Below are 26,213 nucleotides of genomic sequence, written 5' to 3' on the forward strand. Positions count from 1 at the left end.
AAACTAGATGATTCCTTAGAGAGAAGTTGTATTCTAGAGAGAGGAACTCTCAAATGACGGTTTTGAAAAGTTAGAGAGAGAGAGGAAGATGAAAAAGTGATTTAAAAAGACTTAGCTGCGATCTGATATACGTATAACCCGCTTGAGCGGAGAATAGGACGCTCGAGCCTCAGACACAAAAACTTAACCCTCTTGAGCGTAAAAAGACCCGTTTGAGCGCCAAGGCACAACAACAAAACACTACCCACTCGGGCGCAAAGGGACCCGCTCGAGCGTAGATTACACTCCTCCAATACTTTTACAGACTTCAAACACCCGCTCGAGCATCAGATACCCGCTCAAGCGCGACCCGCGTAAGGAAATCTGCTTGAGCATGAAAAACACACTTGCAGTATTTTTGCAGACGCACAAAATGCTGAAAGGATGCAAACTCCGCTCGAGCGCAAATGGACCCACTCGAGCGGATCATCAAAAATATGGGCAACAAGAATAGAGACCAAAGCTCACCCTACCTGTTCGGAACACGTCCAAGAGATTTCTAAACACAACTTCAAAGAGTTAAAGGACGGAAGTGCAACACAGACAACAACAACCATCCACGGAACTGAGTCCGGAATACAATAAACAATGAGAGGAAAACCGGTATCGCTATAGTAAAGCCCTCCATATACAAAAATTACATTTACTATACCATGTGAAATGACCATTTGGCATGGTTCAAATTACCATCGTAATCTGTACCACGACAAAAGGTGATGTACGTACCAAGCCAAAAGTACATCTATGTACCACGACAAAAAATCATATATCTGTACGGCGACAAAAGGTGATCTATCTACCATGCCAGTAATTATCTGTTCGCTGCCAAAAGTTATCTGTATCAATAATAGTTAACTGCACAAAAGCCAGAGACGACAAAAGTATTATATTACTTCTATACAAAAGTACAATTTCTTCTTCACACACCAAAATAACTCTGGAAGTCCACGCAACAAAGTCATCTACAAAAAAAAAAAAAAAAAACTTTAGAATTGGACCTAAAAATGCCCAACTTCATGAATGAATTTGTCAACAAGTGACAAATAAAAATAAGTGAGAAGCAACCTTCCATGATGAATCAATTATCAGTCATTCTATAGTCTTTCTAAAGTCTTTTGTTATAAGGAACATTGTTAAATGCAAAACAATCATTACTAAATCTTTCATTAGTAACATAAAGCTAATGTAACAATCTTCTATTTGTATGCAACATGTACGTTCAAAAAATTAGCAAGTTTAAAACAAGGTGTAAACTGAGTTCATATTGGTTTCTAAATATTTTTCCCATAATTTTCCATTACTATACATCTCCAATACATTCCGTCAGTTGTCGCAAGTCCTATTTGTAATGGGGAAGCTGACCATGAGAGTCAGACGGAGGTTCGGGGGCAATTTTGAAGTTTCGCCCCCGAAACGCCCTTTTTTCGACTAAGTATTCGATTAAGTTTAAGCCGTTTCCAATTCTAACTCCCAACCTACACATGCTAATGACATTTCATCTACTATCACATGTCCTATTTGATGTGAGAAAACTAGTTGGGACGTCCGTACGGTGATTCAAGGGCTGTTTTGTATTTTTACCCCTTTAACGCCCTTTTTCAGTTAAGTTTAAGACATCTTCGGCTCTAACTCCCAACCTACACGTGCTAATGACATTCCGTCTATTGTCACAGGTCCTATTTCATGTTAGGAAACTAGTTGTGATGTTCGTACGGTGGTTCGGGGGCTGTTTTGCATTTTCGCCCCCTTAACGCCCTCTTTCGGTTAAGCTTAAGCCGTTTTCGACTCTAACTCCCAACCTACACGTGTTAAAGACATTTCGTCTGTTGTCACAGGTCCTATTTGTTGTAAGGAAGCTTGTTGTGATGTCCATACAGTGGTCCGGGGCCTGTTTTTCATTTTTGCCCCCTTAACGCCCTTTTTCAATTAAGTTTAAGATGTTTTCGGCTCTAACTCCCAACCTACACGTGCTAATGACATTCCATCTGTTGTCACAGGTCCTATTTCACGTGAGGAAACTGGTTGTGATGTTCGTATGATGGTTCGGGGGCTGTTTTGCATTTTTGCCCCCTTAATGCCCTTTTTCGGTTAAGTTTAAGCCGTTTTCGGCTCTAACTCCCAACCTACACGTGCTAACGACATTCTTTATAATATCACAGGTCCTATTTGACGTGAGAAAACTAGTTGTAACATCCGTACGGTGATTTGAGGGCTGTTTTGCATTTTCATCCCCTTAACGCCCTTTTTCAGTAAAGTTTAAGCCGTTTTCGGCTCTAACTCCTAACCTACACGTGCTAATGACATTTTGTCTCTTGTCACAGGTCCTATTTGACATAAGGAAATTGGTTGTGATGTTCGTACGGTGGTTCGGGGGTGTTTTGCATTTTCGCCCCCTTAATGCCCTTTTTCAGTTAAGTTTAAGCTGTTTCCAACTCTAACTCCCAACCTACATGTGCTAATGACATTTCGTCTGTTGTCACAGCCCTATTTGAAGTGAGAAAGCTGGTTGTGATGTCCGTTCAGTGATTCGAGGGCTATTTTGCATTTTCGCCCCCTTAACGACCTTTTTCGATTAAGTTTAAGCCGCTTTCAGCTCTAACTCTCAACTTACAAGTGTTAATGACGTTCCATCTGTTATCACAAGTCCTATTTGACGTAAGGAAACTAGTTGTGACGTCCATGCGGTGGTTCGGTGGCTATTTTGCATTTTTCACTCCTCTAAAACCTTAATTTATTTTAGTGTTGGTTGAGAGGTTAATCAAGAATTGGCATTTACATGACAAAAATATGAGAGCAATACTACATTCACTAAAATTTTTACTGAAACGCATTTGATGTTTCAAGAATGTCTAAGAAAAATAATATACAAATCTACTTTTTAGATCTACGTTTTATGTCTAATGATGTGTAAGTAAGATGATTGATTGATGATTTGAGAATAAATAAGAGAAAATTATAATTTAAATATTTTAATAAAGTGTCATATCATTATGTTTAAAAAATGAGTCTAACATTAAGTGCTAAAAAGCCATGATAACAACATTGCATTCCTAGTGAAAACACTGAAAAAATCGACCTAAAAGTTTACAACTGAACACCATATGAAATCAATAGTGCAAATTCAATAAGGGTTGTTAACCCAAGTTCTTGTTTGTAAAATTGCCACCAGGATAGATAGCAAGGATCTCACATACCAAACTTAGTAAATATTTTTCTGTGATTATCTCTGTGCTGTAAATATGAAGACACTTCAAGAATGCCTGGTAATCATCTGAACTACGCAACCTCTCCTTCACTTGCACACAGAAAATGAACTCTTGCTTGTACATGCCTGGAATGATATTGAGCAAACCACAAATAAAAGAAGTTAAGAAATAAGAGTATAGCAAGCTTATTCAACATGTGGCAGCAATCCAACTGAAAACTATAAGAGAGAAGCTGACATTTTTGAACTTCAAAGCTGTGAGATAAAATGAAGCATATGCATGTTCTGCAAAGAAATCAAAAAATAAGCAACATGGGGAGATCAGATTTCAGGAAAAGGGGAAATGAGATAAAATGAAGCATATGCATTCTCCATTAGTGCAGTCATTTTCCAACCTCCGAAAAATTCCACAACATTTTAAAAGATTTAGCATCATATATATGTGACACAAAAGCCGACTTCCCAATGACTACAGAACATAATAAATCACAGCTGCTTTTACATCAAGAAGGCTAGAATCACAAAGAAAAAGACTAAAAGGAAAAATCAATATCATTTTTGGAAGGCAACTTTATAATCATAAGTGGCATCATCAACTTACTTCTCAAGGCTTCTTTATCATCATAAGAGGATAAAACAAGATTCACTCCAAAGTCTTCAACCTTTCGGGCAAATTTCCTTTTGTCATGAAACCATTGCATGTTGATGTCCCTATTGCTATCATGCTCGGTAAGCCTTCAATCCAAATTCAACCAAAAATAAGACAAACAATCCCAACCATATAAAAAATTCAGATTGTTTAATATGAGCTTATATAGTTGTAGAAGTGATTGACACAATGTTTAAAATAACTAAAGCCTAAATGGGTATGGAAACATGGAATTAGGAAATGGTACAAAAGATTGTATAGCAAAAACAAGTAATGTCAGCACAAACCTAAAGCAAAATCACTAGCGTAAATACTCTACCCTAGGCCTGCTAACCAATCCCCCTATGGGTCCAAATCACGTTCCATCAGATCTCACAAGTCCTTTTTGTCATGGCGAAGTTATCCGTGTGAGCCACACGATCGTGAGGGGGCTGTTTTCAATTTTCGCCCCCAAAACGCCCTTTTTTTACTAAGTTTAGGGCGTATTCGGCTCTAACTCCCAACCTACGGGTCCGAATTACGTTCCGTCAGTTCTCACAACTCCTATTTGTCATGAAGAAGCTATCTGTACTAGCCACATGGTCGTTTGGGAGCTGTTTTGAATCTTTGCCCTCGAAACGCCTTTTTTCGACCAAGTTTATGGTGTATTCGGCTCTAACTCCCAACCTACGGGTCCGAATTACATTCTGTCACATCTCACAAGCCCTATTTGTCATGGCAAAGCTATCCATGTGAGCCATATGGCCGTTCGGGGGCTGTTTTGAATTTTCGCTCCTGAAACGCCCTTTTTCGACTAAGTATAGGGCGTATTCGACTCTAAATCCCAACCTACGGGTCCGAATTACGTTCCGTTAGTTCTCACAAGTCCTATCTGTCATGGAGAAGCTATCCGTGTGAGTCACATAGTCGTTCGGAGGCTATTTTGAACTTTCGCCCCCGAAACGCCTTTTTTCAACTAAGTTTAGGGCGTATTCGGCTCCAACTCCCAATCTACGGGTCCGAATTACGTTTCATCAGTTCTCACAAGTCCTATTTGTCATGGAGAAGCTATCTGTGTGAGCCACAGAATTGTTCGCGGACTGTTTTGAATTTTTGCCCTCAAAACGCCCTTTTTCGACTAAGTTTAGGGCGTATTCGGCTCTAACTCTCTACCTATGGGTCCGAATTACGTTCCGTCTGTTCTCACAAGTCCTATTTGTAATGGGGTAGCTGTCCATGATAGTCACACTGTCGTTCAGGGGCTGTTTAGAATTTTTTCCACCAAAATGCCATTTTTTGACTAAGTTTAGGGCATATTCGGCTCTAACTCTCTAGCTATGGGTCCGAATTATGTTCTGTCAGTTGTCACGAGTCCTATTTGTCATGGAGAAGCTGTCCATGAGAGTCACATGGTGGTTCGGGAGTTGTTTAGAATTTTTTCCCCTTAATGCCCTTTTTCGGTTAAGTTTAAAGCGTTTTCGGCTCGAACTCCCACCATACACGTGCTAATTACATTCCGTCTACTGTCACAGGTCCTATTTGTCATGAGGAAGCTGGTTGTGACATCCGTATGGTGGTTCAGGGGCTGTTTTGCATTTTTGCCTCCTTAACACCTTTTATTGATTAAGTTAAAGGTGTTTTTGGCGCTAACTCCCAAGTAAGTAGCATATGAACTATTTGCTGGTGCAGCAGCAGCTAAAAGTAAGACTGGTTAGAGCCCTTTTTATGTTGGGCATGTACTTCATTTCTCTCTAGTCCCCTCTTATTCTGCTGTCCAGCAATGGGTCAAATAACCATCTCAATATCCTTCCATTTTTGGGTAGATAGGTTAGTAATTTCAAATAGTAGTCAGAGCTCCATTAACATGATTACATGAACAGAGAACATAGCATGAGTTAAGCTGAAATTAGAACTATCATACTGCTCATGCCTCTTGTATATTGGACTCGTTAAGACTATAATTCACTATGACCTTTTATTGTACCCTAAACAAAATACAAAACTCGAATAACAATACCTTTTTGATTTCATGCTTCTAATTTTTTTTTCCCTCTCTTTTCTTCCAATTAAGGCTTGTATGGATAATAAATTCATATTGTTGTTTTGGTACTCTACTGTATTCCTTTAACCCTCTCAATTTTTCTACTCACTACTAAAATTTAATTATTGTGTATGAGTGCCAAGTTGTTTCTCTATGCTCTCCAACTAGAATCTTGTGTATTTAATTTTTTTCTTCTTGTTAAATCATTATATAATTTTAATTTTATACACTCACTTATGCATTTTTATACAACTCTGCCAATGATTGAAAATTGCAAATACAATGCACAGCCCCCACCATTGTCCCATCTCTTAGCTTTTGTTTACTTCTAGGTTGACAAGTTGTTGGTTAAGCCAACTTGTGACGCCCTGAAATAATTCAACATGAATTACCCATAAATAATTAACATTTAACCAGCAATAACAGTAACCTGCCCAACTTTACATAAATACTAATGAGTCTTAACAAAGGTTTTACATTCGGGTATACATTCATCAATACAAAAATATGAATCTATAGCATGTAAAGCATCTATTCTCAAAACAATACAATGCCCTTAAGGGCTTACATCTTCCAAGGCATAAGCCTGGTTACACAAAAAGATGGTTTCTGCAACCCACACACATTAGCCCTTGGCTCAAAAGAATTACACAAAAATAAGAGTTATGTACTTTTCTCAAAACATCCACGCCCTCAGTTCGGCGGGTTCACCACATCTTTACCTACCCCAAATCCCATAGGAGTGAGCACAAAGCCCAGTAGAAATTCTCACAAAGTATATACAGTTATGCATGCTCTTTAAAAACAACACAATTGATAATGCCATGCCATGCACCTTTATAAGAAAGTCCTTTCTATGCACATTTAAAAGTTCTATCTATCCAACAATTATTTACAACCTTAACATTTTTACCAAAATTTCCAATCATTGATTAATAGGGGCGGTAAATACGACATTGGTAATCCCTAGGCTGGTGTCTGCAAGTAGACTCTATGACTGCTACCAAACTGTCATTATTACCGGTATTAACCGAAAGGCTAGACACCTACCCGCGCGATTTTCTGGTCTTTCACCAAGGACACTCAGGCCAACTTATCAAATTCAACTACACCCCCTATTCTAACTTACCACATATTTACCCCATTCACGTTTCCATCATTCTCATTACAGTATGATCTCTCTCAAAATAAGTGTCTTTCCAAAACATGCCAAGGTGCACAATGATAATAATAAAGTGAAATATGATGCAATAATTTCCATTCCCAAAATATCTCTACCACAATATCAATCAACCATTTCTCATTTCTTCCCTTCAAGTCATTTCACAAAATGACAATATACCCACTGTAGACGCGCCCTCGGGCCTCATGCTACTACAGTTCGGACTCAAATATCACAGTTCTGAATCTAATCCCGCAAAATGCAATGCGAGATCGATAAATCACCAAAGAGTCCAAATCTGGCAAATCGTTTTGGAAAACTGATTTTTAAGAAAGAAGTGCCAAACATGGACTGCTTTCTGTCATGACCCGAACCTGCCCTCGTGGGTTGAGGACATAACCGGCCGGTAATCATGAGATTACCTACGGCCTCAAACCAAACCAAATGTATGTTAACAGAGTTAATGGGGGCAAAACGAAAGCAGTTTAAATCATTGTCCATAGAGCTGTGCTTACATGGCACATCATCACAAACCATACATATGCATATTAATAACTCACAACAAAATATGTACTACACAAGGTTCTGTACATACAGGATCATATAAGTCTAAGTCAACCCAAGAAAACTATATACAACATATTCAAAGACCTCGCCCACATGACAAAATAAAACAGAATGACAAAAAGGCGAAGACGGGTCTCGTGCGTGAGACGCAAGGGTTGACTTTTAAAAACCTTTGTTCTTTCTCACAGACATCACTGGGGCTGGGTTTGGACTTCTCTTGGCTCACCTACAAACACATGAATGAGCGTGAGCGAAAGTCAAGTGAATAATATCAAATAAAGGAGTTATACAAACGGTACGTAGAACAACATGCTTCAAACGGCCTTGGGCCCAATTCATATTTTCATTTATCTCAAACTGGCCTTTGGCCCTTTCATTTATTCGTATCAAACTAGCCTTTGGCCCATTCATTTATTCATGTCGAAACAGGCTCGGGCCCATTCATTCATTGGTGTCAAAACGGCCTTTGGCCGATTCATTCATGTCAAAACGGCCTCTGGCCCATTCGTTCATGTCAAAACGGCCTCTGGCCCATTCATTCATGTCAAAATGGCCTCTGGCCCAGCCATTCATTCTTGTCAAAATGGCCTCTGGCCCATTCACTTATCATTCAGATAAACAGACTTATAAGACTTACGTAGAAGTGAGCAATTGGACAAATGATATATTTCGGATATCTTTAATCAGATATTACTCACAGTGATCGGTTGGCTGATTTGCCCTGGTGCTTGACCCTACACATCACATAACACATATGGGTCACAAATGATTCAATCCGTTCTTTAATTCACATATTCCTCTTTAGGCTTCTTTCTTATCTCTTTAATTCATTTATAACGCTCAATGCATGTCTAAGAATACTTAGAAGTGAAAGAGAACAGAAAACAAAACACAGAATGTACTTTCAAAATTTTTAGAAATAGGGTCCCCACTCGAGCGTGGACTTCCCCGCTCGAGTGGACCCATGAGGTCTGCAAAAGTATTGGATGCATCAAATTTACGCTCGAGTGCACACTCGGACGCTCGAGCGCAAACTCGATCTGCATAGCTCCCCGCTCGAGCGTGAACTTCCCCGCTCGAGCGGACGTCAAGTCTATAGAAAATACTGGGAGATCGTATTTCCCGCTTGAGCGTCAGTTCTCCCGCTCAAGCAGACATCGAAAATTCTGGGTTTTCCAGAACATGTCCTTGAGCTTCGACTTGATATTGAAAGGCTCTAAATGCATGCTTTTGGCTCAAACTTCACATATACACATACTATCTTGGTATAAACACCAAATCACAACATTATGAAGCTCAATTTCATAAATCAAACACATGTATGTCCCAAATTGACTCAAACTCATCACCAACACACTAAATTCAAACATTCAAGGTTCATACTTCCATGATTTGCACTTGCATGTGGAATATACACAATATCCTCAACTTAATTGGTAAAGAGGTGATCAAATATATGGACTTAAACCAAAAATTCAACATGGATCATACACATTGTGCTCAAATATGGAAATTCATAGTAATTTCCTACATGCATGCATCAATTGACTCTAAATTCAACAAATACAGCTTAATTTCCTTATAATTAAACTAATTCATGTTCTTGACCATTAACCAAACTTGAATTCACAATTTACAACATTAAACTCATGAATTCACTTACCTAGAGGCTCAATTCTTCCAATATATGGTCAAATCTAGAGTTGGCCTTCAAATATTCAAGCTTCAATGATCAACTTCAACCCTCTCCCTCTCTAGCTGGCCCTCTCTTCTCTCTTAAGGTTAGAATCAGCCAAGATGAAGCTAAAGAGGGAATTTGAGGGTGTAGTGCCTTATTACAACAAATCCCACTAATTCCAATTTAATAATAATGAAATAATTGGGCACTAATTCATCAATTAAATCAATTAATTCTGATCTGAATCAATTTCTAATTAAATTTCACCGTAGGCTCTAAAAATTATGCCAATCGCAATGGAATAGTCAATTTTGGTTTCTGTGGCCGATAAGGCTGTCAATTTAATTTTCAAAGTAGACAATCAAATAGATATTCCTATGGTGAACAGATAGAAATTCAAAACCACATATTTTCACATAATGGCACACAAAATCATATTAAACACATAATCACATTCATGTTAAGGACCAATTAACATATTACGGAACATGGATATCACAGTCTTCCCCTCTTTAGGAAGTTTGGTCCTCCAAACTTATTTTACCCTCGTTGGGAAACAAATGTGGATAGCGTAGTCACATTTCCTCTTCTTTTTCCCACGTGGCATCCGTCCCATAGTGTTCTTTCCATTCAATTTTCACCATTGGGATGGACTTGTTTCTCGGTTGCTTCACTTGCCGGTCAACAATCTGTTCCGGCCATTCGGCATATTCCATATTTTCATCAATAGCTACCCAGTGATAATCAATCACATGAAACGGGTCTCGGAGGTAACCTCTCAATATCGACACTTGAAACACGTTATGGATTTGTTCGAATCCCGGTGGCAAAACAACTCTATAAGCAACTAGACCAAGCCTTTCCAAAATCTGAAACGACCCAATGTAACGGGGCGACAACTTGCCCTTCTTTCCAAACCTAACTTGGCCTTTCATTGGGGGCACACGGATAAACACGTGGTCACCGACCTCATACTCAAGAGGTCTTCTTCGAACATCTGCATAGTTCTTTTATCGGTCCTGAGCTGTTTTGAGCCTTTGCCAAATAGTTTTGATTTTCCCAGAAGTATCTTGCACAATTTCAGGCCCAATTAAAGCTCTATCTCCGACCTTTGTCCAACAATTTGGTGATCTACACCTCCTACCATACAAAGCCTCGTATGGTGCCATACCGATGCTGGAATGGAAGCTGTTATTATAAGCAAATTCAGCAAGTGGCAAATAGTCTTCCTAACTCCCCTAAAAATCCAAAGCACACATCTGAAGCATATCTTCCAAAGTCTGTATTGTTCGTTCTGATTGCCCATCTGTCTGTGGGTGGAATGCAGTACTGAACCTTAGTTCCGTCCCCATAGCTTCCTGCAAACTCTTCCACAATCTAGATACAAATTTCGGATCTCTATCCGACACAATAGATACCGGAACTCCGTGTAAACGGACGATCTCATCAACATAAATAGTAGCCAATCTATAAGCATTAAATGTAGTTTTGACAGGCAGAAAATGTGCAGATTTAGTCAGTCTATCAACTACAACCCAAATAGAATCCATACCTCGAGAAGTCTGAGGTAGGCCAACAACAAAATCCATAGTCACATTCTCCCACTTCCATTCAGAAATAGGGAGAGGTTGCAGTAGAACGCCTAGTTTCTGATGTTCAGCTTTAACTTGCTGACACTGAAGACATTTGGACACATATTCTGCAATCTCTTTCTTCACCTTAGGCCACCAATAGGTCTGTTTCAAATCCCGATACATTTTATTGTTACCCAGATGCATAGCAAACGCTGATTTGTGAACTTCATCTAAAACCCTCTTCTTTAGTTCCGGAATGTCTGGGACACACATTCGGTTTTGAAATCTCAACACTTCATTTACAACGCCAAACTCTACTTTCGGACTTGTCTCAAATTCATTTATCACCTTCTTGAGGAATTCATCCTCTTTCTATTTCTGTTTGATTTCATCAATGATTGCCGGCTCGGTTGTAATAGCGGCTATCAATCCGCCCTGTTCACATATTACCACTTCAATTTCAAACTTCTTAAAATCTTGCAAGATCTCTTTCTGTTCAGTAAGCAAACAGGCCATACTCCCCGTTGATTTTCTGCTCAAGGCATCAGCAACTGTGTTAGCTTTCCCGGGGTGATACTGAATCTCTAAATCATAATCCTTTATTAGTTCCAGCCATCTCCTCTGTCGCATATTCAACTCCTTCTGCGTGAAGAAGTATTTCAGACTTTTTTGATCCATGTAGACTTCACACTTTGCTCCACACAGATAACGCCGCCAGATTTTGAAAGTAAAAACAACTGCGGCCAATTCTAGGTCATGTGTTGGATAATTCTTCTCGTGTGGCCTCAACTGTCGGGAGGCGTAACGAATAACCTTTCCGTTCTGCATTAACACACAACCCAAACCTTTATAAGACGTATCACTGAAAATTACAAAATTCTCCGTACCTGAAGGTAGTGTCAAAATTGGTGCAGTGGTCAATCTTGTTTTCAGTTCATGAAAGGCAGCTTCTCTTTCCTCGTTCCATTCAAACGGTTTCCCTTTTCGTGTCAATTGGGTAAGAGGCACAGCTAATTTCGAAAAGTCCTTCACAAACCTCCTGTAGTACCCGGCCAAGCCCATGAAACTGCGGACCTCTGTTACATTCATCGGTGTAGGCCAATTCACAATTGCCTCTATTTTCTGTGGGTCTACTGAAATTCCTCCTTGTTGATAACATGCCCTAAGAAGACAACTTCATCCAACCAAAACTCACATTTCTTTAGTTTAGCAAATAATTTCCTTTCCCGAAGTATTTGTAGGACAATTCTCAAATGATGTTCATGTTCAAGTCTATCTTTAGAATATATCAAAATGTCATCAATAAAAACCACAACAAATTCGTCAAGGTAGGTTTTAAAAATTCAGTTCATTAAGTCCATAAATGCTGCCGGAGCATTAGTCACTCCAAATGGCATAACAAGAAACTCAAAATGTCCATACCTCGTTCTGAATGCGGTTTTCTCAACATCTTCTGCTTTTACTTTCAATTAATGACATCCGGATCTCAAATCAATCTTGGAAAACACTTGTGATCCCTGCAACTGGTCAAATAAGTCATCAATATAGGGTAGGGGATATTTGTTCTTTATTGTTACCTTGTTCAATTCCCGATAATCGATACACAGGTGTAGGGTTCCATCCTTCTTTTTCACAAATAATACTGGTGCACCCCAAGGCGAAGTGCTAGGTCGAATAAACCCCTTGTCAAGCAGGTCTTGCAACTGTTCTTTCAATTCTTTCATTTCAGCAGTAGCTGTTTTGTAGGGAGCTTTAGAAATAGGTTGGATGCCTGGCATAATCTCAATTGTAAACTCTATCTCCCTATCTACTAAATCCCCTGGTAATTCATTTGGAAACGCATCCAGAAATTCTCTAACAATAAGGATATCATTCAATTCAACACTTACAGATTGTTCAGACAATACATAACACAGATAACCCTGGAACCCTTTCCTGATCAGTTTACATGCTTTCACTGCAGATATCAAATAAGGTGGAGGTACTACCCTGTTACCCACAAGCACAATTTCTTCTTGTTCTGGTGGTTTAAACACAACCCGTTTGGTCACACAATCAATGGTGGCACAATATTTGGTCAACCAATCCATGCCCAAAATTACATCAAAATGCCCAAAGTTTAAGGGTAGCAAATCTACATATAGGATAGCATCCTCAACACGAATATCACAAAACTGGTATATAGATTCACACAATACAGATTCCCCAGATGGAGCAGACACACATAGCAGATATGGCAGTAATTCTAGAGGTCTATTCAGTCTAGATGCAAATGCACATGTTACAAATGAGTGTGTTGATCCAGAGTCAATTAACACAAAAGCATCCTGATTACATATAGAAATAGTACCTGAGACAACTGCATTGGCATCCCGTGTATCGCTCGGAACAAGCGCAAAAACTCTCTCTTGTCTCACGGTATCCCTGGTGGTAGCGGATCTCAAAGTATTTCCCGTCTTTGGGATTGATGCAGTTGAGCTAGCAGCTAGCTTTCCACTGTTTTGGTTACAATCTCGGGCCATGTGCCCTTGTTTACCATATTTGAAACAAGCTCCTAACACATGGTAACAAACTCCACGGTGCTTTCTGCTACAAATATTGCACATGGGAGCTATGTCACGGGAAGAATTTGAAGTATTTGAGGAGCCCGTATTTTGCTTTTTCGAAAATTTCTTCTTTGAGAAGAAGCCTTGCCTTTTGTTACTTTTCCAGTCAGTTGTTGACTTAGTCTGTCTAGCTATATTAGCCTCTAATATGATGGCCCTGTCTAACACCCCAATGTAGGATTCCAGCTTCAAGACATTCACTCTTTCTAAAATGTCACTTTGAAGCCCACCTTCAAAATGTCTCGCCTTCTTATAGTTAGTGTCAATCACGTGTGGTGCAAACCTGGCCAATTCAGTGAATTTGGCCTCATACTCGGCTACAGTCATGCTGTCTTGCCTAAGTTCCATGAACTCTGCTACTTTCTTGTCCCAAACACACTACGGGAAGTACTTGTCATAGAAAATTTCCAGAAATTTCACCCAGTCAACATCTTTATGATTTTCTCGCATTAACATCCACCATCTTCTTGCCTCATCTTGTAGCATAAAAGTGGCTAGAAGTACTTTCTGTGTCTCTGAACACAGGAACACTTCAAATAGTTTCTCAATGCCAAGGACCCATGCTTCGGCTTTCAACGGATCTAATCCACCATGAAACTATGGTGGTTTCATTTTCTTGAATTCTTTGGTGAGAGCTATTATCCGATCATCATTCTGATTATCTGGCACAGGAGGTGCCGGAGGTGGTGGTGGAGGATGTGGCTGTTGCCACTGTTGTTGCCTTAATGCTTCTGCCATTTCCTGAATCAACCTTTCCATTCTATTTATTCTGGCAGTAGAGGACTATTCTATCTCATCACCTCTTGTTCTCACCATTTGATTAGATTCACATTATTCTTTGTACAAAAGATTCACAGGTATGCATATATTAAAGGGCATACATATTCAAATAATTTGCAATGCAAGCAAATCACAAACTTATAACACATAGTTGTTCACATCAAAACATTTAGGTGCATTCTCGATGCAATCAAATTCATAATTATCACATGAATGCATCCAAGATCTTTCTAGACGCTTATTGCTCTTTTGGACAAGTGTGTGAGTTATTAACTCGTGTTCTGACACCACTCTGTCATGACCCGAACCCGCCCCCATAGGTTGAGGACATAACCAGCCAGTAATCATGAGATTACCTACGACCTCAAACCAAACCAAATGTATGTTAACAGAGTTAATGGGTGCCAAACGGAAGCAGATTAAAACTTTGTCCATAGAGTTGTGCTTACATGGCACATCATAACAAACCATACATATGCATATTAATAACTCACAACAAAATATGTACTACACAAGGTTATGTACATACAGGATCATACAAGTCTAAGTCAACCCAAGAAAACTATATACAACATATTCAAAGACCTCGCCCACGTGACAAAATAAAACAGAATGACAAAAAGGCGAAGACGAGTCTCGTGCGTGAGACGCAAGGGCTGACTCTTCAAAACCTTTGTTGTTTCTCACAGACTTCACTGGGGCTGGGTTTGGACTTCTCTTGGCTCACCTACAAACACATGAATGAGCGTGAGCGAAAGCCCAGTGAATAATATCAAATAAAGGAGTTATACAAAAGGTACGTAGAACAACATGCTTCAAACGGCCTTGGGCCCAATTCATATTTTCATTTCTGTCAAACTGGCCTTTGGCCCATTCATTTATTCGTGTCGAAACGGCCTCTGGTCCATTCATTCATTCGTGTCAAAACGGCCTCTGGCCCATTCCTTCATGTAAAAACGGCCTCTAGCCCATTCCTTCATGTCAAAACGGCCTCTGGCCCATTCATTCATGTCAAAACGGCCTCTGGCCCATCCATTCATTCTTGTCAAAACGGCCTCTGGCCGATTCACTTATCATTCAGATAAACAGCCTTATAAGACTTACATAGAAGTAAGCAATTGGACAAATGATATATTTCGGATATCTTTAATCAGATATTACTCACAGTGATCAGTTGGTTGATTTTTCCGGGAGCTTGACCAAACACATCATATAACATATAGGGGTCACAGATAATTCAATCCGTTCTTTAATTCACATATTCCTCTTTAGGATTCTTTCTTATCTCTTTAATTCATTTATAACGCTCAATGCATGGCTAAGAGTACTTAGAAGTGAAAGAGAACGGAAATTAATGAAACACAAAATGTACTTTCAAAATTTTCAGAAACAGGGTCCTCGCTCGAGCAGGCCCACAAGGTCTGCAAAAGTACTAGATGCATCAAATTTACGCTCGAGCGCGCACTCAGACGCTCGAGCGCGAACTCGGTCTACATAGCTCCCCGCTCGAGCGGACGTCAAGTCTGCAGAAAATACTGGGAGCTCGTATTTCCCGCTTGACCGTCGGTTGCCTCTTTCGAGCGGACATAAAAAATTCTGGGTTTTCCAGAACATGTCCTTGAGCTTCAACTTGATATTCAAAGGCTCTAAATGCATGCTTTTGGCTCAAACTTCACATATACACATACTATCATGGTATAAACACCAAATCACAACATTATGAAGCTCAATTTCATGAATCAAACACATGCATGTCCCAAATTGACTCAAACTCATCACCAACACACTAAATTCAAACATTCAAAGTTCATACTTCCATGTTTTGCACTTGCATGTGGAATATACACAATATCCTGAACTTAATTGGTAAAGAGGTGATCAAATATATGGACTTAAACAAAAAATTCAACATGGATCATACACATTGTGCTCAAAATTTGGAAATTCACAGTAATTTCCTACATGCATGCATCTATTGACTCTAAATTCAACAAATACAACTCAATTTCCTTATAATCAAACTAATTCATGTTCTTGACCATTAACCAAACTTGAACTCACAATTTACAACATTAAACTCATAAAGTCACTTACCTAGAGGCTCAATTCTTCCAATCTATGGTCAAATCTAGAGTTGGCCTTCAAATATTCAAGCTTCAATGATCAACTTCAACCCTCTCCCTCTCTAACCGGCCCTCTCTTCTCTCTTAAGGTTAGAATCTGCCAAAATGAAGCTAAAGAGCGAATTTGAGGGTGCAGTGCCTTATTACAACAAATCCCACTAATTCCAATTTAATAATAATAAAATAATTGGGCACTAATTCATCAATTAAATCAATTAATTCTGATCTGAATCAATTTCCAATTAAATTTCACCGTAGGCTCTAAAATTTATGCCAATTGCAATGGCGTAGTCAATTTTGGTTTCTGTGGCCGATAAGGCCTTCAATTTAATTTCCAAAGTAGACAATCAAACAGATATTCCTACGGTGAACAGATAGAAATTCAAAATCACATATTTTCATATAATGACACACAAAATCATATTAAACACATAATCATATTCATGTTAAGGACCAATTAACATATTACGGAACAGGGATATCACAGCTTTTCCAGATACAGAGTCGCCACCTAAATATTTTGTTTTGGAGAATTTAGGAAACCCTGACTTGTTGCCTAAGGCCACGTGTCTGTCACCACCAAAGTTTCCTCGGCTCGAGAACTTGGGTACGATTGGGGAAGGTCATCTATGAGCACCCCCGCTCACCCGATCAAAGATCGGTCTGTACTAAGCATAATATTTTGTTTTGAAAACATGTGCGTTCTTATTCCGGTTAATTAGCTAGAATTTACTATGTGATGCGCACAACACACAAGTATAGACCGTATCGCCTAAGTTGGAACAAAACATCTCATGTTTGTTTGTTTGAAATTGGTTTGAAGGTGCTACTCGCAAGTAGACTAAGACGTGGATTTGCCACCCTCAAGTGGGCTTAGAAAACATGATTTTGCCATTCTCAAGTGGGCTTAAAACTCACATTTCAATGAATTGTTCCAATTCAAGCAATCTAACCTTCACCCACATAAGCGAAAAGCCTCATGGCAAGCATGCTATCATGGCAACACTCATACACATGCAAGGATGCTAAAGCATAACACTTACAGTGTACTCCGAGCCAAAGAAAGAAGCTGATTAGAAATCATGGGTGAATCCTAACTATGCTGAGATGCTTAATGCAACATATGCAAAAATGCAACTAAGATAGGCTCGGCTATTCTAAGATGGCATATGAGATGCAACTTGATAATCATGTATTCAAATCGGTATTTAAAATACAATGCAGTTAGCATGATGCGCCGAGCCCCGTGCATGCAAGATAGATGAATGAATGCAAACATGCAAACATAAATATGCTAATTAAAATATGCCCTAAATCTAACCATCAAAAGCTGGTAAATAAAAGGGAGAAAGATGTAGGGTTAGAAGACATTCACACACGCACGCACACTTATTACACAGTTCGCCCTCTCGACGGAGGGTCCGAAAGAATAATACAAATTAACTAACCAATCAACTAACAAGCTAATTAATTAATTACACAACCAAATCGAAATAAATAACTATTCTAAGTTATTAAAACACTGAAATGGCCTCGTGACGAGGGATGCATGCGCGCTCAGTCGGCGTCGCTCAGAAATCCATCACCATGCTTTATGTTGCCTCTATTTGCACTGCTCTGTACCTCTGAAAATTGTGCCAACTCCTGTGACACTTCTGAACCACTTCATGGACATAGTGAGAGGTCATCGACCAAGTGGTAAGGCCATCAGCCAATGGAAAGGGGCCATCAACCAATTATGATGCTATCGGCCAAAAATGGTTAGCCGATCGGCACTGAAAGTAGCCGACCGGCCATTTTTTCTTGCAGAATGCTGTTTTATTGCAGCAGAGGATAAACAGAGCATGGCGATACATTTGCAAGAAAAGATGTATGCAACTACACCCCTTATCATGTCTAAGGCTCAAAGGTGTGTAGTTCTCGACCCTCGGGCCATCAATCACGCATCTCAATGCATGATGGCCAAAGGGGCCGAGTTGCACAAGTCACTATAACATGAATGCACAAAAGACACAAAACTGCCTTAACCTCTATCGTGCATGATCAAGAGGGTCGGCGACAGAGAATTGAGGCACGTTTCATCACTTCAAGTATGAAACGTCCCTCGTTTCTCGTATTTGGCTTAACACCCAAACCAAACACAATGCAATGCACGTATGCCAAATACAATGCAACATGGAAATCTAATGCAATGCAACATGAACATGCAACATGAAATGTAACAAGCATGCAAACTAAGCTAATGTAACATGAGCATGTCAACTAGTATGCAACAATGTTATGCAACTTAAACATGCAAACATGCAATGTACCAAGCATGCAACAACATGCAATGCAATAAGCATGCAACAACATGCAAACCACATACTCAATGGACTTAAACCGAAAAGGGACAGACCTCAACCATGCCCAAAATCAGTGGCCAAACATGCTGAAATGAAGACTCCAAGGACTAGCCAAGCATGCATACATGTTAATACAAGATTAAGGCACAATACACAACTCTCCAAAGGCATTGAAAGGATGAAACATGGAGTACAATGGCATATGTTCCAGCACTAAAATGTCATGCTAAATGACTTAAAATCAAAGCTAGTGAAGTGTATTACACTAGAGGCATGCCAGACAATGCTCAAATGGACAAACCAGCCCCAAACAGACCTTATGCAGGCCAAAACAGTAGCCAAAATGGACTGAGATGATGGCTTAAAAGGCAAGAAAATGAGGCTCATGCAATGGCTCACAAACAAGGCATAAAGGTGCAACTCTCAAACACATTGAAGGAGTGATAAACATGAGAGTATGGCAAAGATAAAAGCTCTGAAATTAGATTCCAAATGATGCCGAAGCATGCAACCATCACAAGTATAGCATGGTAGGGGCCTCAAAACTCAAGACTAGTCAAGGCATTTGCACTATAGCTATACAAAACATGAGTCATATGACCACGGCAGCCCAAAACAGTCCTAAAACAACCCAAAATAATGCTAAACCATGTATGGAGTATAGCCAAAATAAGCTAGCATGATTGGCCAAAACATCAAGCATGTTAGACTAGTGTGCAAGATTTACACTACAAGTGTATGAAGCATGCAAGAGGTGAACTCACTAACCAAAATCAGAGTTATGCCATGCTAAAATAAGCCCAAAAAAAATCTAAGAATGAGCTAACACATGCTAGAAAAACATGCTCAATAATTAGGCCAACAAGGCATACAACCAAGACAAGAGGAGGGGGGACCACCCCCTCCCATTTTGAACCTCAAAACCACATTTTTACTACTGAAAATCCACTGGATTTCAGTGGTTAAAAGGCCAAACAAATATGGTTTCAAAAGCTTAGGAAGTTGGCTCTAGAGGCTTTACAAGCCAAAAAGCAAAGGGAGAGACAACCCCCTAACACAAAATAGGCCTAAACCATCACTTTTAGGACTAAAAAACAGAGATTTTCTCAGTTCAAAACCAAGCCAAAAAAAGTTTACAAAGTTGGTAAAACAATCATGCAAAGCAAAGGTTTAAAGGAACAAGAGCTTACCCTTGAAGCACCTTGAAGGACAGCAGCAAAACCAGCCAAAATCTGAACCAAAATCAGCCTTTTGGAGCTCCAAATGATCCTCAAAGAACCTCAGCCCAATGGTGGTTAATTTTGGTTCAGGGTCTCTTTGCAAAAGTGTAGAGGATTCTAAGCTTAAGGCTCAAAATAAGAAGAGAATGAGCTTCTAGGAAGAGAGGCTCAGATTTTGCTCACAAAATCTTGTAGAGAGAGAGGAATTTTTTAGAGAGAGAGAGTCCCACAATTTCCAACCCCTCAACCCTTGAGATACGGCTCAATATATAGCAATATATGACCATTGGTTCGGAAATATCTCAATTTAGAAATATCTAGGGCAGCTGGAACAGCTGGAGGAGAAATATCTGTCAATTCTGGGCTTTTTGGGCACTTTTGGCCGACCGACCATCTTTGGTGCCAACCGGCCATCATTTTTGGCTGATAAGGTTCACTTTTGGCCGACCTATGGCCGATGAGGTCAAATTGTGGCCGATGCACTTCCATAGAGGCCGATGGCAAAAATCAATCCTGGTTCCTAACTTGAAGAAAGTCTAACTCCCTCATCGGGACTCCTTTTTAGGTCATTCTTGAGCCTAAACTGTAGCCCCGGAAGTCTTCTTTCCAATTATGCAAGCCTCATCTCAAAATTTCATGTGTGCTAAGAGATATCCCTCTTTTACTGAAGGTTACTCAGTTTCGGTCCAACCTGAATGATGCCCAACTTCAGCCAATCAAATCTCCCCCATCCGGACTCGGCTTTAGGAGATTCTTAAGTGAAAAATGAAGCCCTGGAAGTAAGCTTTCCAACGGTGGCCTCATAGCTGAAATCCAAGTATTTAAAAGGATAGGCTTGATTTAGCGAGGATTGCTCGTCTCTCTCTTAGCGATTCATGCCCATCTTCTTCTCCAACTTGGTTTCTTCCCTCTTCTCCTCTTTTCTTCAACTCCAAACCCCTAAACAAGGTGTTTTGAAAGATTTTTCAAATATTTCAACTCTCTTTCATTCATTTCCACTTTGTCCTTGCTCGGTTTACCGAAAAGCGCATCATTTAACAAAATGCGAGCCTCAAAGCATCTTAGAAATTTTATTTCAAAAATATTTTGAAAGAGAGGGTTTTAAGGTCTAAAAACCATCCAAAATAGATTTGGTCCAAAATGGGGTGTGAGGTTAGGATTTGACTCTCCTCTTGCCGCAGAGATTGAATCTTTGCATAGCATAGCCTGCATCACTAAGTAAGCCATCAGTAATGCCCAAGTCTTAAGGGCGGTCAAAAATGGGGTGTCTACACCCATCATTCCTCATAATAACAATTTACAACAAGAATCCCTTCAAGGCAAACTATGTTCGCAACAAAATTTCAAAATCTTACGAAGTTTCATAAACATAATACAAATTCATTCATCACTCTCAACAACATACTCTTTCAACATTTTTAACAACTCTTGCAATAATATCATCTCACCCATTCTCATAATACAAAATAGTAAGGAGTTTTACAAATATTTCCATGTGTTTTCAAAATCTCCAAATTTCTAGGGCTTTTTATCAAGAATCCAACATTTAACCATTTCAAGGTGAAGAGCAACCCAAATCACCTCTTATGAGTCAAATGGAAAGAGAGTCCCTTAGAAAGAACAAAACAATTTGAGATTTTAGAAACCCAATTTTTAAAACCCTCTTTCTCTCTCTCTTCATTTAGTGCAAAATTTAAGACTAACACAACTACTTCAAAGCAACTTAAATTCAACATTTTGTAGCAAAACATATATATATATATATATAACTCTAGAATTCCCTACCTCAAAGTAGAAGTCCAAGGAGAAGGGCTAAACAAAGGTGAAGCTTCCAAAAATGGCCAAACCCACTTCTTCTTGGATAGAAATGAAGATTTTGAAGAGCTCAATCTTTTTCTGTCTAAGGAAGGGGGTGAGAAGATCGCTAGATCTAGGCCAAATATATATATATATATATAGAGAGAGAGTATTTCTAGAGAGAGAAGCTCTCAACTTAGGGTTTGGATGTAAAAGAGATGGAAAAGTTATGTAAAAAGTCACTTTTACGATCTGATATACGCGAAGTCTGCTCGAGCAGAGAGTTTCACGCTCGAGTGTCAGACACAACAACAACAACTCGCTCGAGCGCAAGGAGCACCGCTCGAGCGTGGATTTCACCCATCCAGTATTTCACAGATTACAGACAGCCACTCGAGCGCCAGAGAGGCCGCTCGAGCATGAAAAACACTCTTGCAGCACTTTTGTAGAGACACTGAATACTGAAAGATGGCAAAATCCGCTCGAGCGGAAGGAAACCCGCTCGAGTGGAAGACCGAAATTTTGGGCAACAAGACTTTAGACCGAAAGGCAACCAACCTGTTCTAAACACGCTCAAGTCATTTGAAAACTCAAATTCAAGTGATGTAAGGAAGAAAGACATAACCGGCAATATCAGACAATAAGATTCGGATCCAGAATACCATGACAGTCAGGTAGAGACCCGGGGTCGCTATACAACTGACATATAGCAGTGTTTGAATCCTTGCAGAATTTAGAATTTCTTACCAGGCTTCTCATGACGAACAGGATATGGTTGCAACAGATCATGATTGACATATTTTACTAATCCCAACCGAGCACGCTTCTCTTCCAAAGCCCTATCATTTTATATATTTTGCCAATACAATTAGGCCAGAGGAGAAAGGACCAATGGCCAAACAAGTGAAAATGTAACAAACCTTGTTGTAAATGGCATGATAGGAAATTTTTGGCTTATCTCACTAAATATGAACCTTGACGTTTTCATCTTCAAATGATAGTTCTTGTCAACAACTCTTTTGTAAATAGTTGTCTGTTTCTCGTGTAATAGCTTAGGCTGCAAATTTGACACCAAAAATATGAGTAGAAATAAAACAAGAACAGATAATATCGAGGTAGGTCTACATGGCAAGCATAATTACCTTGCCTTCACCTGTGCTTGTGGCTATATCAATTGCATAATCTTCATTCTTCTCAAACTCTACATCATCAACTCTAGTCTCAGGACTCGAGACACTCAATACAACCTTGTTTCCATCAATCACAAACTGCTTCAGCTGGTGACTAAGGACACCTTCAACGATTTTACAGTCATAGGCAACAACAACCTTTTGAATTGCTTCTGTTACATCTTTATTCTGCCATAAAGAAAGAGATTCAGCGATACAGAGATAAACCAATAGCCTTTGGCTATCTTCTTCATGAATATAAATCATAACTCAAGTGAAGTATACAATTCAATTTCATCATTTGTAAAATTCAAAAGCATATCCAATACAGTTAGTATGTGACCCAATATAACCAAATAAGGCAACTTGGTGAAAAAAAAAAGAGTAATTGCCATACCCCCTGAAGTGACCAGGCTAAATCCAGAAGGTCTGGAACAAATCTACATAAGTTTTTTTTGTTGATTAAAAAGATTTTGCCTCCAGGAATTGTAAGCATCAGCAATAAATCAACCCACAGCATCCCAAGTATGGCATAGTACAATATAGGCAACAGGGAAAAGAGGGAATCAACAATAGATTGATCACCTCAGCAAAGATACCTTCTTCATAGATTGTGTACGCAATTATATTACTATTCTATAGATAGTTTATCTGATCTCAAAATATTCTATAAAATTTGTGTCATGTGACAACATACGAGGAGAATGCTAAGTGCACCCAATACAGATCATGTGGCTTTACAAAGGAAAAAAATAGAGAAGAAGATTCAATATGTTTTTAGAAATTAAAATAAGACATTAAAGAATTTGTTTAACTTGCATAAAAGCAATATCCCCTATCAGAGTAACTATGACAAAAGCTTCATCTGGATGTTAATCCATAGCTTATTCAGAATATTCCTCATTTAGGGGAAACTAGAAGGATTTATGAGCTGGCATAACAAGTCACACCAAGGCACAACCACACAAACAATAAAAAGCTTTCATATATTTTTTTCCAAACCATCCACAAAACAATCAGTCATCTATTTTTTTTTATTCCAAGGTTGTAGATATTGTTGGCCAAAAAAATTTAAGGCAAATGTCTATGATACAAAAAGAAAAAAAAACAGAAGCCATACTCACTCTAAGCATTCAACAATTACAACTCAAAATGGTATCATATGATTCATATTAGGTTAAGACAAAATTAAAATGCAAGCCTAATATATTTTTACCTTTCTTCCCGGCCTTACAAGCCTCAAGGCAACCTCTGCTGTAATATTTGTTGCGGCAATAACATCAGCTTGGCTACCAGTCACTAGTCCTCCCTGAAGGACATGGGTGTGTGCTACAAGAGCAATGAAACCATCTATGTGACACCCCATGTCAATGCATCCAAACATAAAAGTACATAATTATTCACAAACAGTAACATTAGCTCCTCTCATGGTATATAGATAGATGGTGCTCAAATAAAACTTACATCTTCACCATATCACCTTCTTCCAACACTGCCTCATCACTGGCAAGTGGAGAGAAATGACAAAGAGTGTTGTTCATAGAAACACAAGTGGGGAATGCAATACCTCTTTCAATCTTCTTCTTGACATTCTTGTACATATTCCAAGATTGACTATATATTACACATATTTGCAACTATATAGAATCAAAAGAACCCTAAAATTTAAAATGTAAACTCAAACCCATGTATATACACAATCATATATATACATATATATATATATAGAGAGAGAGAGAGAGATAACTTACTCTCTGATAAATGAATCGCCTTTCTCACAAATATCAACAATCTTAGCCTTTGGTTTGCATTCTGACAGTACTAATTGCAAAGCCTCTGCATATTTTCAATTTGTTCCATAAATTTGTTGAACTGGGTCATAAAAAAACAATGCGTACATGCATAATCAAACACAACATTTAATGAATACCCACCAAAAACCATATTTCAATTCCCATTTTTTTTTTTTTTGGTTTCTCTTTCGTCCTCGAACAAAAGGCGTTACTTTTAAGCTACGTATATAGAAACATAGAATCATAGATACATACACACACATACATACATATATATATATATATATATAGAGAGAGAGAGAGAGAATAACTGTTAACGATCTCAGCAGTGCTCTTGTATTTGGTGACAACTCCAGGAGAGGAGAGATCCAACTCCTTCTCTTCTCTTTCATCGTCCGACATCAACGCAAACTTAACAAACACCTAAGACTACGATGATTAAAAACAATTATAATTTGAAAAAAACCCAGAAAAACTAGCTCAAATTATTCCCAAAATTGAAAATGATAGACAAGTTGAATAGGGCAAAACAAAAATTACTCACCACAGAAATTGCAAGGTATGGATTGTATAGAGAGAGAGAGAGAAAAAGAGAGAGAGAGAGAGAGAGAGAGAGAGATCTAGATCGACAGAGATGGAGAGGACCGAGAGCGACAGAGAGAGAGGGACAAGAACCTATGATTTGTAACAGTGGAGGTAGCGACATGCAGCGGTGGCGATGTGTGACAGTGAGGTGGTGACCGTCACTGAGCGTACGTTTGGTTTGGTGTACTGATCAGAGGGAGAGTAAGAGAGAGAGAACCGTGTGAATAGATTTGGGCAAAAATTTAGGCGCCAATATCAAACGTTTCCCAGTAAAATTTTGAACACATATGCCGACTAAATTTTAGTTGTTGAAAGATAAAAAAATAAAATAAAATAAATCGGTGACTAAAATAATTTTTTGTCGCTGAAAGTAAGTTTTTGGCGACTAAAACTTTAGGCGCCAAAGAGAAAAAATATTTTTTTTATTTTCCATTCAGCGACTAAATATTTTAGCAGCCAAAAATCAATATACGGCGACTAAATAATTTTTTGTCGCTGAAAGTAAGTTTTTGGCGGCTAAAACTTTAGTCGCCAAAGAGAAAAAATAATTTTTTTATTTTTCATTCGACGACTAAATATTTTAGTAGCCAAAAGTCAATATATGGCGACTAATTTTTTTTTGTTGGTGAAAGTTTTTGGCGACTAAAACTTTAGTCGCCAAAGAGAAAAAATAATTTTTTTTTCCCATTCGACGACTAAATATTTTAGTAGCCAAAAGTCAATATACAGTGACTATTTTTTTTTTGCCGCCAATTGTGGTATTTTTAGCGACTAAATTTTTTTTTAGTCACCAATAGTAAATATACCCCGACTAAAAAAATTTAGTAGCTAAATATTGTACTTTTGCGGACTAATTTTAGTCGCTAATTCCACAACTTTTCACGACTAAATTTTTTTTAAT

General features: G+C 38.8%; 1 protein-coding gene across 1 annotated transcript; it reads right to left on the minus strand.

The window, feature by feature from the left end:
* Positions 1-3,173: 3,173 nt before the first annotated feature.
* Positions 3,174-25,129, minus strand: LOC114305108 (ERBB-3 BINDING PROTEIN 1-like). Its single transcript, XM_082896853.1, has 10 exons — positions 25,039-25,129; positions 24,686-24,770; positions 24,401-24,548; positions 24,151-24,306; positions 22,908-23,123; positions 22,686-22,822; positions 22,513-22,604; positions 12,599-12,713; positions 3,846-3,979; positions 3,174-3,370 (listed from the first exon to the last, which is right to left on the minus strand). Exons 1-10 carry the CDS (start codon positions 25,127-25,129, stop codon positions 3,174-3,176), a joined length of 1,371 nt encoding a protein of 456 aa, XP_082752979.1.
* Between the last annotated feature and the right edge of the window lie 1,084 nt (positions 25,130-26,213).

The sequence above is a fragment of the Camellia sinensis genome, chromosome 12, assembly GCF_055761805.1.
Source record: "Camellia sinensis isolate YWXY chromosome 12, ASM5576180v1, whole genome shotgun sequence".
Taxonomy (NCBI): Eukaryota; Viridiplantae; Streptophyta; class Magnoliopsida; order Ericales; family Theaceae; genus Camellia; species Camellia sinensis.

Bases quoted from the DNA above. Each gene is read 5' to 3' on its own strand.
- LOC114305108 (XM_082896853.1), bottom strand. From the start codon at position 25,129: ATGTCGGACGATGAAAGAGAAGAGAAGGAGTTGGATCTCTCCTCTCCT. The intron at 22,605-22,685 runs GTTTGTTACATT...ATAAAATGATAG, and splicing joins ATCATGCCATTTACAACAAG to GGCTTTGGAAGAGAAGCGTG. The intron at 3,980-12,598 runs GTTGCAAGACCT...TTTGGATTGAAG, and splicing joins ATGAAAGAATTGAAAGAACA to GCTTACCGAGCATGATAGCA.